This window comes from Xiphias gladius, chromosome 7 (assembly GCF_016859285.1).
Source record: "Xiphias gladius isolate SHS-SW01 ecotype Sanya breed wild chromosome 7, ASM1685928v1, whole genome shotgun sequence".
Taxonomy (NCBI): Eukaryota; Metazoa; Chordata; class Actinopteri; order Istiophoriformes; family Xiphiidae; genus Xiphias; species Xiphias gladius.
In genome coordinates, this window is record NC_053406.1 from 18,511,854 (window position 1) to 18,522,924 (window position 11,071).

General features: G+C 40.2%; 1 protein-coding gene across 2 annotated transcripts; it reads right to left on the minus strand.

Annotated features, from left to right (window-relative positions):
* Positions 1–6,637: 6,637 nt before the first annotated feature.
* c18h3orf33 (c18h3orf33 homolog (H. sapiens)) lies at positions 6,638–10,942 on the minus strand. Of its 2 annotated transcripts, none has more exons than XM_040130142.1 (5): positions 10,729–10,942; positions 10,365–10,424; positions 9,894–10,053; positions 7,979–8,139; positions 6,638–7,826 (listed from the first exon to the last, which is right to left on the minus strand). In XM_040130142.1, the coding sequence occupies exons 1-5, from the start codon at positions 10,870–10,872 to the stop codon at positions 7,572–7,574; spliced, it is 780 nt and encodes a 259-aa protein (XP_039986076.1). In that variant the 5' UTR covers positions 10,873–10,942; the 3' UTR covers positions 6,638–7,571. The 2 variants fall into 2 exon arrangements, with proteins under 2 accessions (XP_039986076.1, XP_039986077.1); XM_040130143.1 differs by having other exon boundaries at positions 6,638–7,829; positions 10,682–10,736.
* Positions 10,943–11,071: the final 129 nt, after the last annotated feature.

Below are 11,071 nucleotides of genomic sequence, written 5' to 3' on the forward strand. Positions count from 1 at the left end.
AAACACTGTATCTATATAGTCCATAGTTATCTCTCCAGAAACATAAGTATAAAAAACACACATGGTGTTATTGGGTGTTATGTGCAGGACAATTTCTTGGCCTTCGTCAACCAACTAAGTAAGACAACAAATTAAACAAGTAAAATATTCCTTTAATAATAAGAACAGGTTAATGAAAAACAAGCAACCATATGGTTTATAAACCAAACCACTTCAAACCTTTGTGTGGGTCATACATGAGTGATTTTTTTGTGTGTGTGTCATGTTCACGTCACGCGGGTCAGTAAGATGACTCTGCTGCTCCCCTTCTGACTGCGAGTAACACTAGTAGCCTTCTCATCTATAGAAGTGCCCAAACCTCAGGGGAATACAGTCTGTTCTTGCCTGTCAGGCTGCTGGGAGAGAAAGCAGCTTAAAAATAAATGTTTCACTGCCAATGTGCCTGATGAGCCAGTCTATCGAGGGCCCTGAACAGGAAGTAGGTCGAGGATGCCCCCAAGTTAAGAGTTTTTGTCGCAGTAGATATTTAAATCAAACTGAAGTAAGACAATACGAAGCATGTGAATGCAGCATTTTAGTATTTCCACTTTCCCTGTCCGCCCTGCTTGTACAACACGTATTTCATCTGACAGTATACCAATGCATATACATGTACAGCTCTTAGATGCCCGTGCAGTGCTAATGCAGAAGATTCCTGTTCTTATCTAACTGAATTGCCCTGTGTATGTCACACACTCAGACTATGGGGGGGGGGTACTGTGTCTTTAAAGTCCAAAAACAACAGACAGCATGCAGGCCTTTGGCACCGCAGATGTTTTTGAAAGAATAAAGAATGGAAAATAAATATAAATATGATATATAAATAATCAAATAGTAAACATCAAATATTTAATAAATATTTAAATAATGTATGATAATAAAAAAATAATGACTTAAAAGAGATGTCCAGTCTTATAAGTTAGCGGGAAAGTACCATTTTCAGTGACAACATACGAATCCCAGTATAATACACCTATAATTTATTTTTATTAACACTTTTATATGTAGTCATATTTTAACCTCCTGGTTAAATTCTAATTGATTACACAATTTATTTGACCAATGAGGGATTATTACCAATATTTCGAGTGCTCTCACTTTTGGTTTTACCCCTAAATAGAGTGTTTTAGATCATCTAATAACCATCTTGTTTACAACCTGTCTGATTAGGTTGACTGTTTCTGTTTCTTGTCCCAAATTTTGGCTTTTTAAGTATCCAGTAGGAGTTTAAAGGATTTGGCTCAGCTAGGGATAAGTCACGTTTTGCTATAGTAGCTATAGTATAGTAGGTTTTGTGTTGTTCTTATTATTTTAAGGAGGTTTGAGCCAATTGTGTGAATGATAATTACCAATGCAACACAGATGCTTACCAATTCAGGAAATGTGGGCTAATGTGGAAATAATGACAGTACAGTGCAGTACATCTTTTTTTCGGTTGAGTGTTTAAGATAACTATGTTTCAGTAATTGTCTTATTAATATAGGAATATAAACTACAGTAATTGTCTAAGCTAAAAATAAAGAGAGGAGTTAAAGTCATGTTATGTACATTGTCACCTACGCGCCACAGTATAGTATAGTCTGACTAACCAGATATCCCAGACAAAATTTTAAAGCCGGCATAATTACTGATGGAGATGACACAAAAGAGAGCAGCATCTGTCGCTCCATACTGACACGTGCCAAAGAGCAGTCTAGTTGGCAATGAATAATGAGAAATACAATGGCTGTTCTATTTTATTTGATGTGACCAGCTGCCATAAATGCTGGGCGATTATCAGCCCAAGTTCAGAATAAAAAGAAAATCTGCATAATGTGTCTCGCTGGTTTCAGTCTGACCACAGCACTTACCGTGAGCAGCAATTTTTCTGACGTCTTGAACAGTTATTTCATGTCTCTGTTTGTATGTGTGTGAGTATCTGTGCGTGTACACACGCAAGTGTTTCAATTCCTTTCAGTGACATCACACCGCATAACAACAACCGCATCCCTTCCTTAAAACTGTAACAGTACACAACAGTGTTATGTTCCTCTCTAAGTGTCTCCGTTAACTATAAATCAGTTGGGAAGGCTTGGGATCCTAATGGCACAGAGCCTGTAAACCACCTCACGGTTCGACAGAGTCAATGAGTAGCTGGTAATTGCTTGTTAAGCAGCTATCAGAGCAGAGAGTAAACAGCCTTGGTATGCTGATGGCTAGACAGATGGTTTCACGGTACAGAATGCCTCACTTATATATAAAAGTATAGGCACAGGCCTAGGTATATACGCAACATGGGAAATACGAGGTATTTTAATTCATGTTCATTACTTCATGTACAAATAATGTCATTTTGAAACACATAGTTGCAAACTTGGAAATGCTTTCTATATAATAAAGTTTCTCTTTCATGTGTTTGTATTCTAGGTGTGTGTATGTTTGCACATTAGGGGTAAGGGGTGACGAGACTGCCTTTCTCATCAAAGACTAACAGAGGGCATGTAAAATGTATTTGTAGTGTTTGGTGCATCACTACAGATTGTCATCATGCACAAGGGCTGCAACTAACCATTTCATTATTGATTCATTTTCAGACTGTTTTCTTGATTAACTGATTGATTGTTTGGTCTATGAAATATCTGAAAGAAGCAGAAAATGGGGAACACAACTTCCCAGAGCCCAAAGTAACATCCAAATTGCTTGTTTTGTCTGACCAACAGTTCAAAACCCAATTTTTTAAAATTTATAATTATATAAAACCAATGAAAATTGCAAATCCTCACGTTTTTTTTTTTTTTTTGGTTCTTTTCCTGACAATTTTGCTTGGAAAATTCTTTAAATAATGAATTAATTAAATAATTTTCTGATGATTAACTAATATATTAATCAAGTATTTTTTTCAGCTAGTCAAACCACCTAAGTTGTAACATTTAAATAGTCCAGCCAGTGCTGTTTCAGTGAGCCTTTGACCTGATAAGGAGACAGAGCCCGCTGTGAGGCAGCAAGGTTATACTGAGGGGTCAGCGATGGGTTACAGAGGGGCAGGATGGGCAGTGGGGCTATCTGAGCATGTCAACAGTAACATTATGGAGTTGTAAAGACGAAAACAGTGCAAACAGAGGAAGGTCATCTGCAAAACTGGTGTGCAATGTGTCTATATTTAAGTCTAAGAAGTTGACTGAACAGAGTGATAAAGTGTCAAAACATTTTCTAGTGCATCCTCAAATTATTATTTTAATCCAAAAGATGCTACTGATTATATTTATGTACTTCAGTGTTACATACTGTACACAAACAATGGTCGCACATTTGTCCATTTTTCTGTCTTCAGGGCCAGAATGACACGTTTATGGCATGTTTTTTGAAAACTTTAAGTGCTCAATCTTATTTTAACTTTCATGTATGCACGTATGAGTGTGTGTGGTGGAGTCGCTTGCTTTACCATGGAATTGAGGGGTGGCTAAAGTCAAAAGTCAAACCCTCAGATCTATTTCAAGCAGAGACGCCCCCAACTCTCCCTCCTCTTCCTATCCTTTACTTTTACTCCAAGGTTTTTAGAAGCAAGCTGCCATGCATGTTCTGCTCAATGTCCTCACTGACAAGAGAGAACTGGTCATTTTCTGCTGGAGTGAGAGAAGTTGTATGGAGCAAGTGATGAACACTGGACCAAGGGAGTCCAATACAGAGACAGTGTCCCATTTCAATGTTTGTAAATTGATATGAGCAAGTGCATTTACTGAATGCTGTTTCAGAAAGTGACTCTCTGCTTTTATATTTCTGTCTTTTACTTACAAATTCAAAATCGCATACATGTATACATTCACAGTTTGGTTCATTGAATCCCAAACTGTTCAGCCTCTGTCCTCCTGCCTTCCTTTCTACCAAAAAACTTCAATTATTCAGGAGGGATCACAGCACCCACAAAGAGTCATGTTTCCACTCCTACAAACCTATACCAGCAAGCTGATACACTGTTCTCAATACTTCAAGTCACATAATAACAAGGGAGTCGCTTTACAGCCGATGCATTCCTTCACACACACACACACACACACACACACACACACACACACACACACACACACACACACACACACACACACACACACACACACACACACACAGCCACTACAGTGCATGTGGGTGTGTGATGGCGTAGCGACCAAGTGTTACATCTGCTTACCAGTGAGTGTTTATTGTGAGAGCATTGGAATCAAATAGCTGCCTCATTTAAAGAAAAACTCAATTAACAAGGGCAGACTATATATTAAAAGTGGGTGATTTTGGACTTGAGGCCCATATACCTGTATCACTTTACGTATAAGCTTTACCAAGTCTGCCTGACAAAGACCCTCCTTGTATTACATGTTGACAGCTATCTGTAAGGTTTATCATGCAAAAGCAGGCATGGAGAATTACTGTGGTGTTTTTGGGGTGCATTTCAATTGAATGTCACACCAGCTCTGTCTCTTTAAATCTCTTTGTCTTTCACACCCGGCCAACTACACACAACCCACTCAAATCAAATCAAAAAATCCCCAAGGACTCTGCTCTGGGATGGGGGAGTGCCCCATCTCTTTCTCTTTGGGATGGCTACCGGCTGAGTGTAATAAAGGCCTTTGTTATGCTGCCCTGCTGCAAATCTCTGTTGTTAAAACACATTGGCTAGGAGTGAAGCGCATACAGCAGAAAATGCTTTTTCAATCACACAGATGCATTTTTGATTCTAGGAGCAAACAAACCAAAGGACATGACTAAAATATATGTGATCACATCAGCTCAGGCAATCTGTGGCTGGCAGAATGATCCAAGACTAAAAAAAGATGTGCTTAGATGTGGTAAAGATTAAGATTGATTGTCTGTGGCTTACCTGGAGTGGTACAATAAAGACAAGGACTGACAAGACTTTTGTATTTATTTTACAGAGCCTGCGTGTCCACTCGCACAGTTTTAACATGTGCACATCTGCTTGGATACTGTATACAGTATCCTGCCAACAGCAAATTTAAAGCGACAGCTAACTGTGTGCAGATTGTCATAGTCAAAAAAGTACATAGATACATTCCAAGAAACATTCTGGGTAATTAAATTTTACCTTATTAGATATTAGTATGTTGTTTTTCTCCCGAATAAATCGTGGTTAACTACTGTACATTATTCGTGTATCTCATGTAGCATCATAAGCTTACTTACTTCTGTCCCTTCAGTTTCAGATTTTGAAACCACGATGTCAGCTTCCTCACAAAATCTTCCCACTTTCACCAGAACAGTAGTCCTTCACACACTGAACCTTCCATGGCATGAGGCACAAATAGTTCTTAATATACTGCAAGTCACTGATAGTCCCAGTGATTTGGTGTCAGAGAGCAAAGGTGCCAACAACTTCACTGGTGTGGGCAAGTACCCACCACTGCATCAGGCAAAGTGCCTTTTCAAATGACTACTACTGGTGTTGGACCAGTGGATTTGAGAAAAGCCTGGAATGGATTACGGAGTGGACTACTTTTCCATAAGAGACCAAAAAACGGTTTACGTATTCATTTAGTCCTTCCATATAAATTATGAACAAAAAAGAAAAATCAGACTTATTAAAATACATAAAAATTGAAGAAAAATTACTTAAACTGCTTTAAACTGAAATCCTGATTTCCCCTATACCAGTCTGACAATACTTTATTTTTCTTTCCCTTAATTGGATGAAATGTTAATCATACTATGTTTGACATTGTAATTATTTTTGCTTTCATTTTAACAGTCATCATTTTGCCTAGTAGCATTTAAAAGATGATGAAGATCCCAAATCCTCACTTGAAGTTCCCACAAAGATCAGATTGTTTAAATGATCTTCTTGCTCCTTTGAATCATGAAACAGCTACTTCAAGATTAAATCTGGACAAATGGTGAGGGATGTAAATTATAGAGTATGGCAAGTGATTATGCCCTACATTGATGCCCATGTTTCCAGTCAAAATTTGATTATCGACTACAAATTCCTACCTGCACAAATATAAAATAATGATCTGTGACCTGAGGTAAAAGATGAAGTTACATTAAAAGTCATACAGCCAACTTAAATATTTAAACCTCCTCACTGGACAACCCAATTTCCCCTGAGATCACTGTTTTAAGAAACTTTACTCTGCCCTCCCCCTGTTGTGTGTCTCAGCCGTGGTTTCCCTCCCACTCCTCCCTCAGTGACAGTTCAAAGTCTGGCTGCAACAGCCATCGGCCTGAAATGCACCTTACAATTTAAACCAGCCCACCAATCACGAGCCGCTTCGGCCGTAACAGTCGCTAGTAACATTTGCACAACAAAAGGGAGTCTAGCTGATTCATAACACCCCCCCTCCCTCATCTCCCTTTCCCTTCTACTGTGACTCCTCCTCTCCTGCTTTTGTGCTCGGACCCAAAATCCCCTTCTACCCTTGTGACCCTCCTCCCCTCTGCCCTAATCTCCTTGTGTCCATTGGATTGACTGCTTCAGTACTACCTCTCCCCGCACGGACACCCCCTCACCCCCTGCACCCCACAGGACACACATCACAGCCTGGCCTCATTTGCAGGCCCTCGTCCCTTGCCGTGCTTGGATGAAGCATGAATAAAAACCACCGCACACGGAAGCGCAAGGTGTAATTTTGGCTGTGAACTTGTACTGCAAAACAATAAAACAATTACATGAGCATAATCCCGGACATTCAGGAAATTTGCTTTGGGGCTTATTCTTCAGCAGGTGTCGATGAACGCGTCATTATTTATGCCACTGTTGTGTGTTTTTCATTCATTTCTACAATAATACCGAACAGTGCTATGAAGTCAAAGGCTGTTTACAGGTTTGGTCACATTTCTCTTCTATTTCAGTGTTTAAATACTCTAATGTCTTAGTCACCTTACACCTAAAAGGGCCCTCTTTATAGGTACTTAACGACCCCACCACACACACGCACATGCACACTACATATAAGGCTCCCATGGGGTTTGGGTCGGCCAGTGTAGAGTTTAGCCCTTTGGTTTGCTTTGTATTTCACATTTGGTTTCTATAGCAACAGTGATTTCAGAGAGGGACAAGTGGACCCCCCTCTCCCTGTTAAACACCATTAACATACCCCGCCCCCATCTTGTGTTTAGTGGGGTGTCACACAGAGGAGGATGTGCTTAGCTGTGGTTTAATGGAGTAAGTGAAAGCCGTGGGATTAGTATCAGGATTTGAGACGGGGGTTTCAAATAACCATTTTTATAAAAACTTGAAAGACTGGAAAACACAGTCAAAACCATAAACTTTTTGATACAGGTGCAATAAGGAATGTAAAGTAACATCGGGCAAATTCCCTGAGAAGTGAAACAAAGGACAGTTGAGTGAAGGATGGGACGCTTCTTCAGCTTAAAGAAAGCTTTCTAAACTCCCTTTTTACACTAGATGCGTTCAGTGCATGAACACCGTTAAATAAATTAAATTTGTTTCCAGAAATCAAGAAGACTGATGTCATTTTTGATTATTTCAGGACTTAAAGGCAACTAACTTTTTTTTTTTTTGGATTCTGCCTCGGATCGATCAGTCAAGTCCTCTTAAAGATCCACCTCATGAGTCTCAATAAAGCACTGTCCCTGACGGCCCCTGAGGCCCTCTCCCATAGGCCGTCCTCCTTCCACAGACCCCTCCCCTTCCTCTCAGCTTTGACCTCTGCCCTGTGCAGCCGTTTGTGAAGACGCCAGTAGAGGCTGGAGTCAGGCAGGAGTCCTGCAATGGGAGCAGTGCGAGCCAGACCGAGCTTGAGGACCTCTTCGTTCATACAGTAGCTCCACATTGACCCCTGCTGGAGAGGAGAGGAAAGACAAAAACTTTAGAGAAGACAAACTCGCATCAGTATTACATTAAATATTCAATTATAACAGATAAACTATTATTTCAGACCTAGAGTGACTGATAATTTCCCTCCTTTGTCTAAGTTACGGGATGCCTCACCCTGCTTTGAGATACCATACAGTGTAGTATGTCGTCGTCACGGCTGATCAGTTTTAGCCACACTGTTTGGCCAGGATCCAGGTTCTTCTGAAGCCACACTCTCCCCTCTGGTGTCAGCTCCACTCCTGCAAGATGCACCATTAATGGGGGCATGGAAACACCTGAAGAGGACATAAAAGGGCAGTTTACTATGTGTTACATGAAAGCGCAGGTTATAAGTAACCTCTGGCGTTTCATATTCACTTGTATGGCCAGAGTGATCTTATGCACACTCTGCAGAATACTAAATATGATAAGGGCTGGGTATTGTTTTAGGTTTTTCATACTGGTGTCAATATTTATTAGTAGCGATATAAAAATGCTAAATTTTTTCGTTACCTTTCTTTGAGAAATCTAAATTTTTTTCATTCAACAAAAAAGCCAAACTTCTCAAATTACATCTAAACATCATTTAAGCCTATTTCGCAGGCTTGACCCATTCATCGTTCATCCCTGCATTTTATTTTGAATATTAGGACAAGAACTCATCACTGGTATTAATTCAAGTTAACTGAATGGACGTCTCTAAAAATGCATACCTTTATACCTTTAAAGCCAGCCTTGATGAACTTCCTATTTACCTAAGTGAAATGCTTTCTCTTATTCCTAACAGCTACCAGACCACACCATCTAGATGGATAATCTTCAGCGTGCCTGGAGTCTGCTCAGAGCTTGGTAAAACTGCATTTTGTTGTCATTATTATTTTTGTAATTTTACAAGATAAATCTAATCTGGAAACCCTGCCTTCATATTATTGTATTCAAAAAATGTTTCATGAGGAAATGTAATTGTTTTAAATGGTCAAGTTTTGTCTCTCATATATCTCAGGTTCTGTTTTGTTGTGTTTTTTTGTTGTAAATTAGTGATGTGTGTTCTTATGCTGCTATGTGACACTTATTCTATGGTCTAGGTCGAGGTCTTTCTTTTAAAAGAGATTATGTATCTTACAAGAGACTTCCTGGTTAAATAAAGCAGAAAATAAAACACGCAGCTGTACAAGAACTCAAACTGACTAAAATGTCTAGCAAAATAGTCTAAAATTGGCAAAAAACTTGCTGTAAATCAGGAACTGTTCGATAAAAGAACAGTGTAAGTGTAGCGAAGAAGATTACAAATTTGACCAGAAATTTGATGCCAGCTCTCGGTCCAGGACAGTTTTTGATACTTTTTTTGGTACTTTCAGTCAGTTTTTAGGTAAAAAGGTTAATTCTCACTCTAATATAACTGAATGAGAATATATATATGGTAAATAGCAAATCCTGACCAAGAGGAACTTGGACCATCTATGAAAAATCAGTTAATTGTCTTTGTCTTACAGCCACCCTCCCAAATAATGGGTCTAACCAGCTTTGAAAAGTGGTAGGTCAAATGGGACAAAGGCAATATTTGAAATTGCTACATGACACTGGTCTGTTCATATGAGTCCTTTACACTGAAGTTGCTGATGAAGCACTAGAGCATAAGCCTCCTGATTTAATTGCTGAGTGAATACTGTGATTTGAAATAACAGCTAACAAGCTTACCTGTCACTCTCTCTCATGACAGGATGATAAGATGCATGCGAGTCTGACTTTACAACGTAAAAATGTCACGATATCATTTTTGGTGTAACAAGATGAAAAAGGTGCACCTGCAGTAAATTATTACGCTGTTGAACTGATGAGAGAAGCAGGAGGTGGGATTTGAGTTTTGGCACGGACTCATACATTTTCATTTTTCAGACTCCTAATGAGTTATTCCTGTGAAGGACAGACTCCGCTCAGTAGACAGAATCTGTCGATGTTATCATACAAGCGGTATCATAAAGCCCTGGATCTAAATTGTATATATGTCTACATGCCTTCAGGATTTCACCCAAAGGATACCCCACATTACCCTTGTGTTTTGAAAGCAATGGCGAGAGGACTGGCAGATGAATCGGGACGTGCTCCACTTCGAGTCCCTTCTCTGTGATCGAATGAACTTTCCCGCGAAGGCTGACGTTCCTCTCAATGAAACGAGCGGGGATCTCAGACGCAGCTTGAAATTTGGTGATCTGAGGAGGTGAAATGAGACAACTGAGTGGCGGTGTTTAGTGACCCATGTGGGGAAAAATATCTGAGAATGCAATCCATTCCCAACTGACAAGTCTGATATAATAAAACACAGTGCGATTTGGAATTAACTGGGTCAGTGGAAGGAGTTTTCTGGTCTTACTTGCAAAAATCTATGCAGTTTCCACTTTATTGAGGAATGTGAGTGTCTAAATTTAGCTTCAAATAAAGTAGGGGAGCTATTATTTTATTTATGGAATGGGCAACAGAAAATGCTTTGAATCCAAAATGTGCACAAATGTTTCTCTCTTACCAGCTTGATACTCCTTGCTATTACGAGAACCCCAGCAATCGCAAGCCCTGTGCTTATGTTCTGTGAGACAGACAAGAGAGCAGTGAAGGGTATGGTTGATAGGATGACACTGATATCACCGACTTAGCTGCACATATGCCGGACACTGACAACGAGAAAGACACGCGGGGGTATCAAAACAGAATATCTGGCCAGCGTGGAGAATTATTGCCAACAAATGGGCCACCAACGGCCGACAGAGTAAAATGTAGATGCAGGTGGCGCAGGTACAGTATGTCCATTAAAAGTGGCCATATTGCACATTCACGCTCACGCACCGCCGGTCCATTGCAGTTCATTGCTTGCACACCAGGGAGACTCCTACCCGCACGAGTGTTAAGTTATCATCGGCGAACTGTGATATTACAGACACGACGTTGTCACACGACTCGTTTCCTTGTTCTCTCCGTCGCCAGTCCCCGGCCCCTGCCTCTGTTTCTGTTTCTGTTTGCCTGGAAGACTCCGGCATGTTGTTGACATTTTCCTCGACGCAGTCGGCGCCCCGCCTTTCTGGGAGGGACGTACAAGGGGGGGGGGGGTTGCTTGCGTGAAGTCTCCGCCCTGTGGTTTGGTTTGGATATGACAGGATGGCGTTGAAGTGCGCCTGAATGCATTAGGCTGAGATATATATATATATCTCTATATATAGATGTATATGTATATATCGA